The sequence below is a fragment of the Stegostoma tigrinum genome, chromosome 24, assembly GCF_030684315.1.
Source record: "Stegostoma tigrinum isolate sSteTig4 chromosome 24, sSteTig4.hap1, whole genome shotgun sequence".
NCBI classification, from domain to species: Eukaryota; Metazoa; Chordata; class Chondrichthyes; order Orectolobiformes; family Stegostomatidae; genus Stegostoma; species Stegostoma tigrinum.
The window spans coordinates 37,471,144-37,491,744 of record NC_081377.1 but is presented as its reverse complement, the minus strand read 5'-3'; the positions used below and the strand labels follow the sequence as shown (position 1 = coordinate 37,491,744).

General features: G+C 43.3%; 2 protein-coding genes across 11 annotated transcripts in view; one reads left to right on the top strand and one right to left on the bottom strand.

Moving 5' to 3' along the window:
* Positions 1-20,601, top strand: part of smpdl3b (sphingomyelin phosphodiesterase acid like 3B) — a 66,484-nt gene that overhangs the window by 2,630 nt on the left and 43,253 nt on the right. For all 6 annotated transcript variants that reach the window (XM_048557864.2, XM_048557865.2, XM_048557866.1 and 3 more), the window contains 5 exons: positions 1,181-1,391; positions 7,994-8,091; positions 15,324-15,467; positions 19,097-19,266; positions 20,216-20,396. In XM_048557864.2, coding sequence (XP_048413821.1) covers positions 1,181-1,391; positions 7,994-8,091; positions 15,324-15,467; positions 19,097-19,266; positions 20,216-20,396 — 804 coding nt within the window. The remainder of the gene's footprint in view (positions 1-1,180; positions 1,392-7,993; positions 8,092-15,323; positions 15,468-19,096; positions 19,267-20,215; positions 20,397-20,601) is intronic.
* The window catches only part of rpa2 (replication protein A2), a 79,886-nt gene that overhangs the window by 53,140 nt on the left and 6,145 nt on the right, over positions 1-20,601 (bottom strand). For 3 of the 5 annotated variants that reach the window (XM_059654374.1, XM_059654373.1, XM_059654372.1), the window contains exons 2-4: positions 19,704-19,839; positions 19,397-19,457; positions 7,976-8,042 (exon numbers count right to left, since the gene is read on the bottom strand). In XM_059654374.1, the coding sequence (XP_059510357.1) occupies positions 7,976-8,042; positions 19,397-19,457; positions 19,704-19,777 (202 nt within the window). In that variant the 5' untranslated portion in view covers positions 19,778-19,839. Of the gene's footprint in view, positions 1-7,975; positions 8,043-8,198; positions 8,394-19,396; positions 19,458-19,703; positions 19,840-20,601 lie in introns of those variants that run through there. The other 2 variants (XM_059654375.1, XM_059654376.1) reach the window with 2 other exon arrangements.

The following is a 20,601-nucleotide window of genomic DNA, read 5'->3' as shown; positions in this document are numbered from 1 at the left end:
AACGCTTTCCACCTTCGCAGCCTGAGACACATTCTGGACATCAAGTGGACCGACCAAGTCACCAACACCGAAGTCTTCACCCGCGTCCAGGTACCCAGCCTCTTCACCCTACTCCAACAATGCTGCCTCCACTGGTTGGGTCACGTACATTGTATGCCAGATGGGAGGATCCCGAAAGATTGCTGTGCAGGAAATTGGCCATTGGCAAGAGAGCACGAGGACGACCTCATCTTCATTTCAAAGACGTCTGCAAAAGGGACATGAAGTCGATGGGAAGACATCACAAACCATCGCTCACGCTGGAGACGGGAACTACGCAGAGGGCTGGAGTGAGGAGAGGCGAAGCTGAAGCTTGCTGCTGAGGAAAAGCGCACTTGACGGAAAGACAGCAACATGGCAACACAGGAGGAGAGTGTCTTCAAATACAGTCGCTGTAACCAAGACTGTCACTCCCGTGTGGGCCTGTACAGCCACAACAGATGCCGCACTATCATCAGCAGCTGAATCAAAACTCTCCAGGTGCAGATCCATTGTCTCTCGAGGATGACAGATACCACAGTGGAGCAGGAGAATGTTTCCTCTTCTGGGCAATATTAGATTAGGGACATAATTTAAAAGTAAGAGATCTATCTTTTAAGACAAGCATGAACAAGGCCATACTTGACCCCACTCCCCTGCCCCCTGTAGAATCTGTCCCCTATCCCCCAGCACCCCTCGGAACTCACAGCAAACCCCCAACGCCTGCCATAACTGACTCGACTGATCCATGAGACTGCACCCCATTAGCTAGGTCAGTCTGGACCCTGCCCCACTCTGCATGAGATTGCCACTCCTCAGGAAATCCCTTGGATCAGGAATTGAACATGATTTGTTACCCCCAATTGGTTAAACATCACATTAGCTTCACTTTAATTGGAAAAATTTAAATATATGCACTATGACAAAATGTGTGGATCAGGCCTATTCTGTAGCTGCTGTAATTTAGATAGGCCATGGGCTGAGAAAGCAAGAATTGCATTTTAATCCAATGGAAATGTTTGTTTTGGGATCTTACAGCACAGTGGTGTTGTTCCAACCTCTGGGGCAGAAGGTTTGGTCTCAAGTACCGCCTGTCTTAGATTGGTATTGTTACATGTCTAAATAGGTTGATTAAAAATGTCCAAATATTTATTTTTGCCAGGTCACTTTTGGCACATCACAGATCTTCACTGGGACCCTGATTATAAAATCACAGAGAACCCAAACACCGTGTGTCCTTCATCTTCGAAACCTGTACCAAACCCAGGGAAGTGGGGCAGCTACCTATGTGACTCCAATTGGAACCTCATCAATCTGACCCTTTATACCATGAAAGCCCTTCACCCTGAGCCAGACTTCATTCTTTGGACTGGGTAAATGTTTGGAAATCAAAAGATAAAAAATAGATTGTGGAATAAATCAATTAAGATTGTCCTTAAAGGTACCAAAGGTTGCTGTTTTGTATAGGGAGCAGAATAGTTTGAGTTTATATGATGGTAATGCCACTTGTAGGTCATATAATCACTTAAGATGATTCATTTTATTACATAATTTCTTTCAAAAATTTATATCACAAAAACATTTTTTACAAGGAAAACGATTTTAAAATATTTATGTTGGTAATCTCTCTGTCCCATTCCAATGCCCTTAATAAGTAATATTTTATCAAGAATGTCAAATTATTTGGACTGCAATAGTTTATTGAAATAGAAGGTTTTTCATAGACCATGAGCGATATCTCTTGTACCCCGAGACTGTGTTGCTGCTACAACCATGCATATTTTTCTGGTGTTACTTAATATGATAAAAATGTTCCAAGGTGCTTCACAGCAATTTTCTGAAACAGAATCTGATACTATACCAGTGATAATGGGAACTGCAGATGCTGGAGAATCCAAGATAATAAAATGTGAGGCTGGATGAACACAGCAGGCCCAGCAGCATCTCGGGAGCACAAAAGCTGACGTTTCGGGCTTCGACCCTTCATCAGAGAGGGGGATGGGGTGAGGGTTCTGGAATAAATAGGGAGAGAGGGGGAGGCGGACCGAAGATGGAGAGAAAAGAAGATAGCTGGAGAGGAGAGTATAGGCGGGGAGGTAGAGAGGGGATAGGTCAGTCCAGGGAAGACGGACAGGTCAAGGAGCTGGGATGAGGTTAGTAGGTAGGAGATGGAGGTGCAGCTTGGGGTGGGAGGAAGGGATGGGTGAGAGGAAGAACAGGTTAGGGAGGCAGAGACAGGCTGGACTGGTTTTGGGATGCAGTGGGTGGCGGGGAAGAGCTGGGCTGGTTGTGTGGTGCAGTGGGGGGAGGGGACGAACTGGGCTGGTTTTGGGATGCGGTGGGGGAAGGGGAGATTTTGAAGCTGGTGAAGTCCACATTGATACCATTGGGCTGCAGGGTTCCCAAGCGGAATATGAGTTGCTGTTCCTGCAACTTTCGGGTGGCATCATTGTGGCACTGCAGGAGGCCCATGATGGACATGTCATCTAAAGAATGGGAGGGGGAGTGGAAATGGTTCGCGACTGGGAGGTGCAGTTTTTTATTGCGAACCGAGCGGAGGTGTTCTGCAAAGCGGTCCCCAAGCCTCCGCTTAGTTTCCCCAATGTAGAGGAAGCCACTCCGGGTACAGTGGATGCAGAATACCACATTGGCAGATGTGCAGATGAACCTCTGCTTAATATGGAAAGTCATCTTGGGGCCTGGGATAGGGGTGAGGGAGGTGGTGTGGGGGCAAGTGTAGCATTTCCTGCGGTTGCAGGGGAAGGTGCTGGGTGTGATGGGGTTGGAGGGCAGTGTGGAGCGAACAAGGGAGTCACGGAGAGAGTGGTCTCTCCAGAAAGCAGACAAGGGTGGGGATGGAAAAATGTCTTGGGTGGTGGGGTCGGATTGTAGATGGCGGAAGTGTCGGAGGATGATGCGTTGTATCTGGAGGTTGGTGGGGTGGCGTGTGAGAACAAGGGGGATCCTCTTTGGGCGGTTGTGGCAGGGGCGGGGTGTGAGGGATGTGTTGCGGGAGACGCGGTCAAGGGCGTTCTCAACCACTGTGGGGGGAAAGTTGCGGTCCTTGAAGAACGCGGACATCTGGGATGTGCGGGAGTGGATTGCCTCATCGTGGGAGCAGATGCGGCGGAGGCGGAGGAATTGGGAATAGGGGATGGAATTTTTGCAGGAGGGTGGGTGGGAGGAGGGATATTCTAGGTAGCTGTGGGAGTCAGTGGGCTTGAAATAGACATCAGTTACAAGCTGGTTGCCTGAGATGGAGACTGAGAGGTCCAGGAAGGTGAGGGATGTGCCGGAGATGGCCCAGGTGAACTGAAGGTTGGGGTGGAAGGTGTTGGTGAAATGGATGAGCTGTTCGAGCTCCTCTGGGGAGCAAGAGGCGGCGCCGATACAGTCATCAATGTAATGGAGGAAGAGGTTGGGTTTGGGGCCTGTGTAGGTGCGGAAGAGGGACTGTTCCACGTAACCTACAAAGAGGCAGGCATAGCTGGGGCCCACGCGGGTGCCCATGGCCACCCCCTTTGTCTGTAGGAAGTGGGAGGAATCGAAAGAGAAGTTGTTGAGGGTGAGGATGAGTTCGGCTAGGCGGATGAGGGTGTCGGTGGAGTGGGACTGGTCGGGCCTGCGGGACAGGAAGAAGCGGAGGGCCTTGAGGCCATCTGCATGTGGAATACAGGTGTATAGGGACTGGACATCCATGGTGAAAATGAGGTGTTGGGGGCCAGGGAATTGGAAGTTCTGGAGGAGGTGGAGGGCGTGGGTGGTGTCACGGACGTAGGTAGGGAGTTCCTGGACCAAAGGGGAGAAAATGGAGTCCAGATAGGTGGAGATGAGTTCGGTGGGGCAGGAACAGGCCGAGACAATGGGTCGACCAGGGCAGGCAGGTTTGTAGATTTTAGGAAGGAGATAGAAACGGGCCGTGTGGGGTTGGGGAACAATGAGGTTGGAGGCTGTGGGTGGGGGGTCCCCTGAGGTGATGAGGTCATGAATGGTGTTGGAGATGATGGTTTGGTGCTCGGGTGTGGGGTCATGATCGAGGGGGCGGTAGGTGGTGGTGACGGACAGTTGGCGTTTGGCCTCGGAGATGTAGAGGTCAATGCGCCATACTACCACTGCGCCACCCTTGTCTGCGGGTTTGATGGTGAGGTTGGGGTTGGAATTGGAATTGGAGTGGAGGGCTGCCCGTTCTGCGGGGGAGAGGTTGGAGTGGTTGAGAGGGGTGGAGAGGTTGAGGCGGTTAATGTCTCGACGGCAGTTTGGAGATGAAGAGGTCGAGGGAAGGTAGGAGGCCTGGGGGTGGTGTCCAGGAGGAGGACTTGTGTTGGAAGCGGGCGAAGGGGTGAGTGGAGGGAGGGTTAGATTCCTGGTTGAAGAAGTAAGCGTGGAGGCGAAGGCGGTGGAAAAACTGCTCTATGTCCAACCGTGGGCAGTGGAAAAACTGCTCTATTCCATCCCCTGTTCCCAATTCCTCCGCCTCCGCCGCATCTGCTCCCACAATGAGGCATTCCGCTCCCGCACATCCCAGATGTCCACGTTCTTCAAGGACCGCAACTTTCCCCCCCACAGTGGTCGAGACCGCCCTTGTCCGCATTTCCCGCAACACATCCCTCACAACCCGCCCCCGCCACAACCGCCCCCAGAGGATCCCCCTCGTTCTCACACACCTCCCCACCAACCTCCGGATACAACGCATCATCCTCCAACACTTCCGCCATCTACAATCCGACCCCACCACCCAAGACATTTTTCCATCCCCATCCTTATCTGCTTTCCGGAGAGACCACTCTCTCCATGACTCCCTTGTTCGGTCCACACTACCCTCCAACCCCACCACACCCGGCACCTTCCCCTGCAACCGCAGGAAGTGCTACACTTTCCCCCACACCTCCTCCCTCACCCCTATCCCAGGCCCCAAGATGACTTTCCATATTAAGCAGAGGTTCATCTGCACATCTGCCAATGTGGTATACTGTATCCATTGTACCCGGTGTGGCTTCCTCTACATTGGGGAAACCAAGCGGAGGTTTGGGGACCGCTTTGCAGAACACCTCCGCTCGGTTCGCAATAAACAACTGCACCTCCCAGTCACGAACCATTTCCACTCCCCCTCCCATTCTTTAGATGGCATGTCCATCATGGGCCTCCTGCAGTGCCACAATGATGCCACCTGAAAGTTGCAGGAACAGCAACTCATATTCCGCTTGCGAACCCTGCAGCCCAATGGTGTCAATGTGGACTTCACCAGCTTCAAAATCTCCCCTTCCCCCACTGCACCACACAACCAGCCCAGCCTGTCTCTGCCTCCCTAACCTGTTCTTCCTCTCACCCATCCCTTCCTCCCACCCCAAGCCGCACCTCCATCTCCTACCTACTAATCTCATCCCACCTCCTTGACCTGTCCGTCTTCCCTGGACTGACCTATCCCCTCCCTACCTATACTCTCCTCTCCACCTATCTTCTTTTCTCTCCATCTTCGGTCCGCCTCCCCCTCTCTCCCTATTTATTCCAGAACCCTCACCCCATCCCCCTCTCTGATGAAGGGTCTAGGCCCGAAACGTCAGCTTTTGTGCTCCTGAGATGCTGCTGGGCCTGCTGTGTTCATCCAGCCTCACATTTTATTACCCTGATACTATACCACGTGACACACTGTTAAGAAAGATTATCCAGCTCTTAGTCAAAGAGGTAGGTTTTTTTCTGGAGCATCTTAATGGAAGAAAGGGACAGGACAGGTGCAAGGAGGGAGTTGTAGAGTTTCAGAGCAAGGTAACTGAAGATGTGGACACCATGATCATCCAGCAGCCTTCCTTCACTGGAAAACCCTCAACGATTGAATTTGGGCGGGCTGATGTTTTCATAATGGAAGAAGTTTTGGAAACACTCACTGTCAATATACACAATAAATAACAAAGGAGGTAGTGAAGGATGCCTTGGAAGTGTCCTACAGCATGAGTGGATGAGTGGAAGTGAGCAAAACGTTCACAGAAAAGGTTTTTGCACTTACAAGAAGTTACTCTCTGTGCCATATACTGTAATTGTGGAAATTATTATAGGGCAGCCTGGTGGTTCAGTGGTTAGCACTGCTGCCTCACAGTGCCAGGGACCCAGGTTCAACTGTTGGGCAATTGTCTGTATGGTGTTTGCACATTCACCCCGTGTCTGCATGGGTTTCTGCCAGGTGCTCTGGTTTCCTCCCACAGTCCGAGGATGTGCAAATTAGGTGGATTGGTCATGCTAAATTGTTCATAGTGTTCATGGATGTGCAGGCTGGGTGGGTCAGTGATGGGAAATGCAGGGTTACAGGGATATGGTAGGGGGATCAGTCTGGGTGGGCTAATTGGCCTGGTTCTACACTGTAGGGATTCTATGGTCTATAGCGGATGCGGCTAATGACATGTGGATGAATAGGTACCATATTAAAGCATAGTTTTTGAACATGGGTGGCAAAAGTAGGGTGAAATTTAAGTTGACAGAGCCCATTAACCAGATGCTGGTGGATCAACTGCACTGCAGAATCTATGTGGTTTCACAGACAAGCCAGTCAGGAGGAAATATGAATTGCATATATCCTGGTTTTCTTCACCTCTAAAATTGTCACCCTTCATTGGTCTTTGTATCCAAACCATGAGGATACATCAGGAGGCCACTGACTGCACCAGATTTCTGTATTCCTATTTCTGCAAATGTTAGTATGAACAATCTGACAGGGGAACTTCAGTGGGGCTGTGTCGAAACAACAATTCAATTCCATTGAATATAGCACAAAATATTTTTCTGATAGCTCTTGTAATCATCAATATATAACAGAATCTCTATTTCATAGGGCTGCTTTGCAGAGCCGTATAACCCCTTTAAACTGCAGCTGTGGAGAGAATTACATTGTGGACCGTACAAAAGCATACTTATGTCGCAATTTTCCCTGATCCAGGCAAACCACCCTCAGCTCCATCCATCTCATTCTATCAACATAGCCTTCAAAATTATTTCACAATCATGTGCTCATAACTTTCCCTGAAATACATGATACTAGAGGCCTCGACCACCGACAGTAGTTGTAAGTTCTGCACTGTCTTTGTAAAGATTTTCCTGAATTCCCTTTAGTTTTAAAACTAGTGGTAACTAAGAGACGTTTTCTCTTTAGTTTGAAATACAAAAATATTTTCATTTTTATTTCCAGTTCTGATGAAGAATCACCGACCTGAAATGATAGCTCCGTTTTGCTTCAGATGCCACCAGACTTTCAGTATTTTTTGATTTTCTGAAACATATTTTTGATCTAGCTTATCAAACCACTTTAATTTTAATCACGTGTGAAAAGACTATAAGACGTTAGTGCACAAGTAGGCCATTAAGCCCATTGTGTTTGCTCCACCATTCACTGAGACCATAACTGATCTGATAATCTTCAACTTTACTGCATTTCCTCAGAACCATTGATTCCTTTACTGATTAAAAAATCTCTGTCTTGGCCTTGAATATACCACATGATCAGGCTCTACACTGAAGAACCCAACCCTGTACAGCTATAAGTATAATCTTAGCTCTTGTATTGTGAATCATTATTGCACCTTCTCCAGTGTCATTATATTCTTTTTAATAATATGGAAACTGTTTAATTATATAATATATATTAATGTAATAATATGAACAACACAGAGTACTTTGTCCAACTAAGATTTAATGTACTCGTTTTAGCTTTCCAATTCTACCCAGGCTTATTTTGCAAGGAATCAAGTGTACCTTATGATAGTGCCTGTGATTTCTTAGAATTTTTAGGAAGGGGCTGTGTGGCAAATTTCTACATCTTCGGTTTTCAATCTTAGTGAACATCATGAGCTTGCTCAAAATTTGCTCTGGCAATGTTGTCGAACAGTGCTAGATTAAGATCACCTGCAGTTGTATTATAATTCCATGCACAAATCAATGTGTGCTTGCAGTTTTAAGAAATTCATTCCTTTACCTTTTATGTAACATTCAGTGATGACACTCCTCATGTCGCTGATGAGAAGCTTGGTGAGGATGCAGTCCTGCGGATAATAAGCAAGTTAACCAAGTTGATACAAGTGGTCTTTCCAGGTATGTGGCAACTATAAATTCTTATTAGCAGAGTGAACACTAAGTGTAAATGTCTGAAGTGCACTAACCTGAAAAAAACTAGATGACCAACCAGAATAACTACTCACCTGTGGTGGCAGTGAGAGCAAGTTCCAAAGGCCTGCAGCAGCAGCAGGAGCAATTTCTGAGAACCTGCGGTGGCATTGAGACTTGAGGCTTTGGGGCAAGAGGTTACCTTATGGTGATAGATTGCCTCATGGAGATTTGATTTTTAGATCTGGAACAATTCCTGTTTCTTCTTGGCTCTGTTTTATTTTGTATTTCTACATTTTAAAAAAATCATTAGCATCTTAGATAATTTTTTTTTAAAAATTCAGGTTTTTATGTCTAAAATGCTGACAGTGAATGACACCTTTGTGCACTTTTCACTACACTCCTGCACTTCTGTACTTAAGTGCACATGATAATAAAACCTAATACCAATTCTAATTCACCAATGTGGTGACTTTTCATGTGTTTTTCTCCAGAAGACTTGCATTGCTTAAATATGCCATTTAAAAGAATCTTATCTTCATGAGAAACAAAATTATGGCAAAACTTTTGTTCTGGTATAAGGGAGGGAGAGCCACGTTGGAAACAGTAATGTGGTACATAAAGTTAACAAAAGGATGTTTAACTCATTCTTGTTATTTCATTTGAATACTTAAGAAGTTTCACTTTTTCATGATACCTTTAAGGAAACCATAGAGTATGATACACCTGTGGTTCTTTAAGTAGTTCAATATCATAGCATCATAGAATTCTTATTACATAAATCACTATTTAGTCTGTTGTCTTCATGCCAGCTCTCTAAGAGCATTTCTGCTCCCATGTCCTTTCCCATTTTCATTTCAGATAATTATCCAATTGCATCTCCACGATGACAACCAAATGGTACAGTTACAACATTTAAAAGGAATCTAGGTTGGCACACGAATAGGAACGCTTTAGAGGAATATTGGGCAAATGCTGGCTTATAGGACTAGATCAGATTGGGATGTGTGGTCAGCATCTACAACTATAATCCTATGAGGAAGAATAATTCAACCCCTTTTTAAAAACTCCTTAGTTGATCACAATAAATATTTTTATCTTATTGAGTTCACAATTACATCAAATATCAGTTAAGAATGAGGTAACTAAATCAAAATGAAGAAGCTAATTGCAAGGTTTTCTTTACAAAAGAAGAATTTTATTACTTACTAACCTGAAGGGTGTTAGAGAGGGAATTAAGAGATGCGAGCATAACAACAAAAACAGGTGATAAGTTTTATGAGACATGAAGAATAAAGACAATGCAGTATAAAATCCTTGAAGTGTTAGATTATTGACCTGAGACAACAGTAAACCACAGAACATGTTACTGCACAGAAAGAGATCATTCAACTCATCGTGTCTACACCAGGTGGAAGTTCCAGTGCTTCCCTTACAGGTCCAGGTACCTTTTTGAAATGGGTTGAGAGCTTCTGTTTGGACATTAAACTGGGTAGTGAATTCCAGACACCCACTGTCCTCTGGATGACATGTTTTTCTTCATGTGTCCTCTAGTCCTTTTATCAATCACTTTTAATTTGTGCCTTTGATAACTAATGTCTCCTGTAGTGGAACTGAATCTTTCCTGATTATATCTAGACCTCTCATTATTTTTATGTCTCAATTAAGTTACTCCTCAGCCTCCACAGTTCTAAGAAAAACAACCCTTTTCTATCCATACTTATAGTTGCAATTTTCAAGCCATGGCAACATTCTTGTAAAAGTCCTCTGTACTTTCTCGAGAACAATTATGTCTTCCTGTAAAGCAGTGACCGACCCCACCACTGAAGACATTTTTCCAACCCCACCTTTGTCTGCCTTCCGGAAAGACCACTGTTTCCGTGACTCCCTTGTCCACTCCACACTCCCCTCCAACCCCACCACACCTGGCACTTTCCCCTGCAACCGCCCCCACACCTCCTCCCTCACCTCCATCCCGGGCCCCAAGATGACTTTCCACATCAAGCAGATGTTCACCTGCACATCTGCCAGTGTAGTATACTGCATCCGCTGTACCCGGTGTAGGGACATGTCTGTGCTGCCTGTGAATTCCTGAGTTGGAATGGCTGTCATTGTGTCATGGTTAACCTAATCCTCAGCAATGGTTAAGTTTAAATATCTTTTGAGTTCTCAGTGAATGGATACTTTTCACTGTGTGCTACTTTCTGAGATGAGAAACACAGGTAGAGTGAATCTTAATCTTTGAGAAGCACACTTTGGCCCTGAAATGTCTGGATTGTAAAAGTTAGATAGTGGACACTAAAATTAAATAGTTCTTATTTACATTATCGTGACAACTCTCAAATATTGCATTTTAGATCTTTAAAGATTCCCTAAGAGAGAGAGAGAGAGAAAAATTAATTGCAGTAGATCCATTTCATCATTTTGTGCCAGATTCTTGTGAAATAGTTAAGAAAATCTGCACATTGCTCCTTAGTTCCTTACTGAAACCTTTCGGATAACATGTCCAGTATTGAGACTTTCTCTAGTTCATGAGGAAATCTATTCTTACTATGTAGGCAAGTTAAACAATCATGCCAAAGCAGCTGGAATTCACACCTAGCGTGAACTGTGATAACAGATACTTGGAATTCAGAGGAAACATCAATATATTTTACAACTTGAATAAATTGATTTTCTGTTGCTGACCCTTACTTCCACTTGTCACAGTTTTTGATCATGTGTTATGGTTAACATTTACTATTTTCAGTTGCTCTATTAGTACTTCCCTTCTCATTTTTCTACATTGGCTGTCTTGGCCTCATCGTAAGACTCAGGATATTGGTCACCCTAGAGAGCAGTTTTCTAAGGCCCTTATTACAACTCCACTGCCATCTTATATCTACAAAATGCTTATTTATCACCTAGGAACAAACTATGAAATTTAATAGTTGAAAGTCAACATAATAATTTATAGAAAACATCATCTGATTTGCTATTATTGTTTAGGAAAGGAAATCTGCCATACTTGCCTGATCTGGGCTATATGTAACTGCAGACCTGCAGCAATGTAGCTGACTCTTAACAGCCCTCTGAAATGGCTTAGCAAACTCTCAGTATCAGAGCAATTAGAGATGCCCAATAACTGCTGGCTTTGTCAGTGATGTCTACATTTCATGGGTGAATAAAATGAAGTTAATGTAGAATCATGCAGCACAGAAGGAGCTATCCAAACAGTCAAACTCCAAAGTGGCAAAATTCTGTGGATGCTGGATGTCTTAAGTAAACACAAATTGTTGGAAGAAATCATCTATAAGAGAGAGAATTAAAGCCAACATTGAGACCAGTGAGACTTTTCGGTTCTCGCCCCATTCACCAGTTCTTCTTCCTGCAAAGTTTTCCCCTAAAGTATGTACTAAATTCCCTTTTGGAAAGTATTATTCAGTCTGCTTTGGCTACTCTTTAAGACTGGCCATTCCACACCAAGGAAGCCTTCTACATTTAAAGAAAACAAATGATGCTTAACATCTCATTGGTTCCTTTACCAACATTGAAACTCTTTTATCATGCCATTCGATTGAGCAACTATTTGCCTCAAGTCTGATAATGACAAGTAGTGCATAAAGATGTTATAAAGCAAAATTAGACACCAAGCCACACAAGACAAAATGAGCACGTGAACAGATCATAAAATTGAGAGACTCCGGTCTCAGCTCCACTCTTTTCAATTGGACCCTCAACTTTCTCACCGACAGACTGCGATCAGTGAAGATAGTAACTGCACCTCCTCCACAAGATCTGTCCTCAGCCCCCTACTGCACTCCTCGTATACCTACGACTGTGTTGCCAAATTCCGAACGAACACCATTTACAAGTTCGCTGCAACACCACCGTAATGGGACAGATATCTTAACAACAACGAGTCAAAATGCAGAAGGGAGATAGAGGGCTTTGTAATGTGGTGTAATGAAAATAGTCTGTCTCTGAACAAAACTAAAGAACTGATCATTGACTTCAGAAAGACAGGAGAACACAGTCCCATCTACGTCAACAGAACTGAGGTTGAGAGAGCGAAGAGCATCAAATTCCTTGAAATGATGATGAATGACGACCAGTCCAGGACTTCCCATTGTAAAAGCAACAGTCAAGAAGGTGCAACACCTCTTTTTCCTCAGGCAGCTCAGGAAATTTGGTATGTCCATAAGGTTCCTCACCAACTTCTACCGATGCACTATTGAAAGCATACTGTCCTGGCATAATGGCCTGGCATGGCTACTGCACTGCCCAGGACTGTATGAAACTGCAGAAAGTGGTGTGCACAGCCCAGACCATCGTGGAAGCTAACCTTTCATCCATGGACTCTATTTACATGGTTCCAGGCAGTGGAAAGGTGGCCAGAATCATCAAAGACCCAAATGATCTCCTACAACCTCTTCTGTGAAGCAGAAGATACAGAAGCCTGAACATACGCACAAGCAGGTTCAAGAACAGCTTCTTTCCGGCCATTATCAGACCGGCGAATGGACTCTAGTCTCAAATAATGTAACCTGCATGCCTCTAAGTCTTTTGATCTATAAATCCTTTCCTTGCTGTGATCTGCCTGTACTGATCGTAAACAAAGCTTTTCACTGTATTTTGGTACATGTGACAATAAAATCAATCAACATAGCTTGACCTTAAACAGCATTTTAAGGGAAGGTAGCAAATCTTGAAGATATCTGAATTTCTTCAACTCTAGTGTCTTAAACATCCCAAACTTTGAAGGATTGAACTGTCTATGATTTAACCTACCACAGCTGATACCATAGATTGAGATCTAAATTCTGCCCTCTGTTTTCATTCTGGAGGTTCCTGTAGCCTTGTATTGATTGTATAGAATACTGAGTACAGCTCTTTCTTTTCTTCTTTCCGACTTAAGATTCTGGGCACCATGTCCCTGTGAGGAGTCAATTGTGCTATTTTCCCAATTGGCCACTTGTGGCACCTTGTGGCATTTGCCACGTCTACCAGTATGTGGTACTGGGTAAGGCTTGTTTTAAGGTAGTCATCAATTGCTGCCACTCAATCCTTCTTTGTCTTTGCTTTGGCTTGGGTCAAGTTAGTGACTAGCAATGAGGGATACCCCACCATAGAGAATCTACAGAAAAGGTATTATTCTTAAATAATAAAGAGGTTTATTGCATTATGCAAGCAAGTGAAACTACATTTTAGTCAGGCATAATTACTAGGACCTTCAGATGCTGGTATAATTATGTATGTTCCTTATGTAGCTGAGATGAGATTCCCTATCTCCATCTACAGACTGTGACATCAGTAGAATGGGTGGAATCGCAGTAACACAATCATAGAGTCATACAGCATGGAAACAGACCCTTTGGTCCAACTCGTCTGTGCCAACCAAACATCCCGCTCTGACCTAGTCCCTTCTACCAGCATTTGGCCCATATCCCTCTCAATCCTTCTTATTCATTTGCCTCTCCAGGTTCCTATTAAATGTACACACCTCCACCATTTGCTCTGGCAGCTCATTTCATACACACACCACCTTCTGTGTGAAGAAGTTACTGCTTAGGTCTTTATGAAATTTTTCCCCCCTCACCTTAAACCTATCCCCTCTAGTTGTAGACTCCCACACCCTTGGAAAAAGACTTTGGCTATTCAGCCTATCCATGCCCCTCATGATTTTATAAACTTCTATAAGGTCACCTCTCAGCAAGAAAAAAGCCCCAGCTTATCCTGCCTCTCCTAATAGCTCAAACCCTCCAGTCTTGGCAACATTCATGTAAATCTTTTATTTCACTCTCTCAAGTTTAATAACATCCTTCCTACAGAAGACTAGATTAGATTAGATTCCCTACCATGTGGAAACAGGCCATTCGGCCCAACAAGTCCACACCGCCCCTTAAAGCATCCCACCCAGACCCCTTCACCTATAATCCACACACCCCTGAACACTATGGGCAATTTGAAGAGCTTCCAGAATTGTACGCAATATACTTAAAAGTGGCCGCACCAATGTCCTGTACAGAACGTGACGTCCCCGCTCCTATGTTCGACGTTGTGAGCAATTAAGACAAGCTTGCCAAATGCCTTCTTCACCACCCAGTTTACTTGCAACTTCACTTTCAAGGAACTATGCACCTGAACCCCAGGTCTCTGTTTGGCATCACTTCCCGGAACCTTACTATTAGGTGTGTAAGTACCTGTCCTGTTTTGTCTTACCAAAGTGCAACACCTCACTTTTATCTAATTAAACACCACCTGCCACTTCACAGTCCATTGGCCCATCTGATCAAGACCCCATTGTACTCTGAGATAAATCTTCTTCACTGTCCACTACGTCACTTATTTTGGTGTCATCTGCAAACTCACTAACTGTGCCTCCTATATTCACATTCATATCATTTATATGAATATCAAAAGCTATGGACGCATCACCAATCCTTATGACACACCACTGGTCAAAGCTTCCAGTCTGAAAAGCAACCCACTACCACCATTCTCTGTCTCCTACCGTCAAGCCAATGTTGTATCTAATTGGCTAGTTCCCCCTAATCTGATCTAACTAACCAGTCTACCATGTGGAACCTCGTTGAACGCTTTGATGAAGGCCATGATTATCAACTTCTTCAAAGCCATTACCTTAAACAACATTAGAGTTCCATCACCATTTACAGATCTTTGTTTAAACATTTAATTACTCCGCTGTTGGCAACTGTGGCTTCAGCTGCCTGCATTGGACCTAAACTCTGGAATTCCATCTCTGAATCCCACCCTATGAATTTACAGTGGGACAGAGAGATTCCATCTTTTATGTAAAATCCAGCCCTACGTTTTTGACACACATCCTGTTCTTTCTCAGAGTTCCAGAAACAAAACAATTTATTTTGATATGGAGGTGCTGGTGTTGAACTGGGGTAGACAAAATCAGAAGTCACATGATACCAGGTTATAGTCCAGCAGGTTTATTTGAAATTAGAAGCTTTCGGAGCATTGATCCCTCATCAGGTGAACACTTTAGTTGATGAAGGAGCAGCTGCGAGAGCTTATGGTTTCAAATAAACCTGTTGGACCAGAACTTGGTGTCATGTGACTTCAGTTTTTATTCTTTTAGGTATGGTTAAAATGTACATTTAGCTTCTTCAATGAATTTGTTTTTGCAAAGGTCTTAATTACTATATCATCAGTCCTTATAAATTTAAATAGATTTGTTTCTATACTAATTGAATGTATCTCAACAGGCACTAAAGTCTACTCTGCAATGGGAAATCATGACTTCCATCCAAAAAATCAGTTTCCTGGTAACTATCACAAGATTTACAACAGAACGGCTGAGCTATGGGCACCGTGGATGGACCATCAATCTATCACTCTCTTTAATCAAGGTTGGCTAAAAGGAAAACAGTCCTCTGTTCTCTGAGACACAATCTAAATACAAATTGTAGATTTCTATCTTGCCTATGGAATCACTGTTCAGTTTTCTTCACTTTCCCATGAATGAAAACTGATAATAGATCAATGGTTAATTTTAAATCTGAGATCAGACTTAATATTAACCAGAGGTATGAGGAGAAATGGGGCAGATAAGTGGAGCTGTTGACACCTCAGCCGTGATTGAATTGAACAGCACAGCAGTCTTGAAGGGCTCAAAGATAGCAAGACTGCAGATGCTGGAGTCAAAGACAATTACAGAGTGGAACTGGAGGCACACAGCAGGCCAGGCAGCATCAGAGGAGCAGGAAAGTTGACGTTTTGGGTTGGGACCCATCTCCAGAAATTGGGAGTGGGGAGGGAGCTGGGAAATAAATACAGAGAGCAGGGGTCGGGCTGGAGAAGGTTGGTGGGATAATGATAGGTGAATGCAGGTAGGAAGTGGTGGGGATTGGTCATTGGGATGGATGGGTCGATAGGTGAGAGAGAAGATGGACGGATTGTGTCAGGTCAAGAAGGTGGAGTTGAGAGGGAGGATTGGACTTGGGGTGAGGCCAGGGTGGGGAAATTTTAAACCGGTGAATTCTATGTTTAGGCCATCGGGCTGTAGACTCCTGTGGTGGGATATGAGGTGTTGCTCCTCCAGTTTATGGTTGATGTTATTGTGATACCGGAGGACGCCCAGGATGGACATGTCACCCAGGGAGTGGGAGAGAAAGTTAAAATGGTTGACGACCGGAAAGTGTTGTTGTTTGTCACGGACAGAGTGCAGATGCACTATGAAACAGCCTCCGAGTCTACGCTCATCAGTGTAGAGGAGGCCACATCGGGAGCAGCAGATACAGTAGACCAAGTTGATGGATGTGCAGGTGAACCCATGTCTAATGTGGAATGTTTGTTTTGGGCCTTGAATGGAGGTGAGGGAGGGAGGTGTATGGGGCAGGTGTAACACTTGCTGCGGTTGCCCCTCCTGTGGTGGGGTTAGTGGGGAGTGTGGAGCAGATGAGGGAGTTGCGGAGAGAGTGGTCCCTATGAAAAGCAGATGGGGTGGGGAGAGAAATATCTCTTCGGTCATGGGGTCAGATTGTAGGTGGCAGAAGTGCTGGAGAATGATACCCTGGATGTGGAGGTTGGTGGGGTGATATGCAAGGACAAAGGGGATTCTGTCTTTTTTGAGGGGAGGGAGTTTGAGGGCAGAAGTGTGGGAAATGTAAGAGACCTGAAGGGCTAATGTCCTTCTCCTATTTTGTAGCCTTACAGTTCAAATGGCCAATCAGCTACTGCCGTCTAGACATACTTGTCAGGGGTGCATAAAAGTGGCCAGCAGAGATGAACCCAGATCTGTTCCCATTGTCAGATATTGACAGGAGTCACAAAGAACTCCTGCTGGTTTGATGTGACATTAAATTAATATCTTCTCTGCTCTCTCAAGTGTACTACATGATCCTGTAACACTGACGTTAATAAGAGCTGAGAATTTTTTTCAATTATTCTGGCCAATATTTATTACTCAAGAAACAAAACTAAAATTGGTTTAGTTGATATTTTTGCAACTTTATTATTCATAAATGGGCTACCACAGTGACCAAGGACATCCTGAGGTAGAACACCATTTTATATTTATATTGCATTTCAACATTGCAAAATATTGCCGACAATCTCATAGAAGCGTTATTAGGTCAAATTTGATACCAGTTTAAACAATGATATGTTAGGGCAGGTGATTACAGCCTTGAATAAAAAAGATAGGTTTTTGAGGAGGGAAGAGAGACCGCTGAAAAGGTTTCAGGAAGAACTTGTAGAGCTCGGGACTCATGCAGATTCGGAATGGCCGCCCATGGTGGAACAATTAAGATTGGATGTGCAAGACACCAAATATGGAGGATTGCAGAGATCTCAGAACAAGGGAAGTTAGAGATGTGAAGTCAGGACATGGTGCTTATTTCTTCAGTTAATTACCTCATTCTGGTTACAAGGTGTTTTATGTAAAAGTCCTGCTAGCATCCACTTTATAACAGACCAATATGGATGTGGAATACCTTGACTTGATTTAAGTTCTGTCTGGAGTACTGTTTGATAGTGTTTTGACCGTGCATTTAGTTTTCTGATTTTTTTCCACTGAAGGGGCAATAATTTTAATGAACAAATCTCCAAAAACATATCTGATAATTTGCTTAATACTCTTGACTATCTCTGGCATTTTGGTTCATTGAAATCCACCAACTACACTAGGCTGCTGATCAAAGACAGGCAATGGAAATGAATGGTTGTTATGATTAAAAATTTATAGTTTATATGTAAATGCCATTTTTGGAATATGGATTTAAAAATAACAGTAGATGTGCATTGGTTACTTCTGTGAAGCGCTTCTTTAAACGAACAAGGCAGAATCCTTTTGGAATAGTGACTATATCGGACATATTATCAAAGACCAAGTAACTGTAGACCTCTCTGATGTTAATAGAAACAATGTTTGTGCTGTTGGATTTATGCCAAGTAGGGCAAGTATTTTAGATAATTGGCTTTTGTTTTCAGTTCAGAAGATACCAGGTTGAGTTTGGAATCCAATGTATTTTCTCACCTAGAAAGAGTTGGGGAACAAGTCACTTTAGAAGGGTTTGGTTTGTCAAACTGGAGAATTTGACCGGAAATCCGCAGGTTATTAGAACTAAGAGATTTTAGGTTCTCAGATTTGTGAAAAGTTTCATTTGGGCCAATTTTGTAAAGGACTAATTGAATTGTCCCACAGTCCACAGCAAATAAACAGTTCAGTTAGAAATTTAAGAGTTGAGTTGGGGTAAATTTTCTGGATTTGGATCCCTGAAATTGACTACGTAAGGAAATTGATGTGGACTTTGCTTTGCTGTATTTTAATATCATACTCGTCTTTGATGTTTAAATAGCTTGGTTGTTTCTTATTCTTTTATGTAAGGAACTTCTGTTGTTAAAGATAATCTACAGCCTTGTGTGAATATGACTCCAACTAATTACCACATTAGAAAAGAAAATAATTGAGCCATATTTCATTCTGGGATATAACTTGTCCAATAGTTCTATCAGCTGGGACCATAACACTGACAGTCTTGTTCTTTCCCAAGTCATGGAGCTTCAGTGACTTGACAGGTTAGGTGCAAGAAGCTTGATTCCCCTTGTGGGAAAGTTTGAGACCAAAGGTCTAAGGAATCTTGGAATAAAAGGGCCACCATTTTAAGACAGAGATGAGGAGGATTTTGGTGCATTCCTGGAATTCTTTACCACAGTGGGCTGTTGAGGCTAGCTGTTAAGTATATTCAAGGCTGATATAGACAGATTTTTAATCAGTGAGGGGATCAAGGATTATGAGAAAAGGCAAGAAAGTTGAGTTAGGATTATGAGATCAGCCATGATCTCACTGAATGATGGAGCAGGCTCAATGGAACTCCTTTGTTTTGATTGTAGGGAGAAGCTGGTTATTAGCTTACATAAAAAGGGCCAATGTGAGGAAAAAAGGAGAAAAACTCAAGATTGATAGGAATTGTAAAGGAATAAGGAAGAATTGGCTATGGTTAAAATAATCCTCTTACTGAATCTTGATTGTCTTTAGGTGCTTTCTACACTGAGAAGCTGCTGGGTCAGAATGACCAGAGGATCATTGTTTTGAACACAAATCTGTACTACAGGAGCAATAAGCTTAATGTTGAGACTAATGACCCTGCTGGGCAGTTTCAATGGCTTGAAGAGGTTCTTTCAAATGCAATCGTAGCAAAAGAAAAAGTAAGTGGCAACTTGAAATATACGTACATGTTACAGTTTTTCTAAAAATAACTGAAGTTGGTGAGTGAGGTGAGGTCTTTTGCCCCATTGAAAATAAGGTGTGGAATAAGACAAAGTTTATTGTCCCTACCTCTGAGACAGGGTGTTCAGGTTTAAGTCCCACCTGCTCCAGAGTTGTTGATTGAAAATATCTGTGATGTGAAAAAACATAAAACCAAGTTTGTTTAAAAGGTCCTTTTTAGTCATTCTACCGCCATACAGGGAATTTATGGAGAATAGATTAGCCATTTAGAAGATAGGGAAATTAAACCTGGAACAAATGTTTTCAGGTATACCAACAGACAGACAGAGAAGGTACAAGTATTTTTTTGTTCAATGAAGCAAGAATTAAGATAGAGTTTTTCGTGGATTGTAGATATTTTTAATGAACCTGTTACCTGCCTTTAGAGTAGGTGGGGCTTAAACCTGAACATCCTGGCTCAGATGTAGGAACAACCTTATTGATATGCATGCTTTGCAGATATGTATGGCCTGCAGATCTTTTATCCTTATTTCCGGATGTCTCAGTTGTCCCTGTTAAGTGAGGTGAAAGAATCAATTAACATCAGTTATCTCCTTATTGTTAACCATCACCATGTCACCAACATGGATTGTAGCCAATTGGACGTTGGTGCCATCATACAAGAGCATACACACTACACCACTGTCATCAGGGAAAAGTTTACTGAATAAATATCAAGAGGAGAAACATTGGAATTTTTTCCCCTCTCTCAAGATGCAGCAGTTGGTCATCATAAGCTGAGCGATATTAATGCTCAGATCAGCTAACTCAAAATACCAAGGATGGTTTAATATTATCAACAGGAAGCAGCTCATTATTAAACAATTAGTCAAATGATAATCAAATTGTTTGGTTAATGGGCTAACTGTGTATTCTCAACATTTACAGGTTTACATCATTGGGCATGTGCCACCTGGCTTTTTTGAAAAGAAGAGGTGGACATCTTGGTTTCTGGAACACTTCAATAGCAGATATGTTGAAATTATCCAAAAGTATCACAGTGTGATAGCTGGTCAGTTCTTTGGACACCACCATACAGATAGCTTCAGGATGTTCTACAATCAATCAGGTAATTTTTAATGCATTTTTTATTTTTTTTCCCCCCTCACAGTCCCATTGACACGATTCCTGTGTTAGAGTGAAGGTCCACAGACTGAACTACATTTACCCACTCACTGCATGAGCATTGAATTAGTTAGTTAACTGTTAGTTGGTTACTCAGTTAGTCAACTGACCGATCCAGGTGTCTGCAAACACACATTTTCCACTCAATG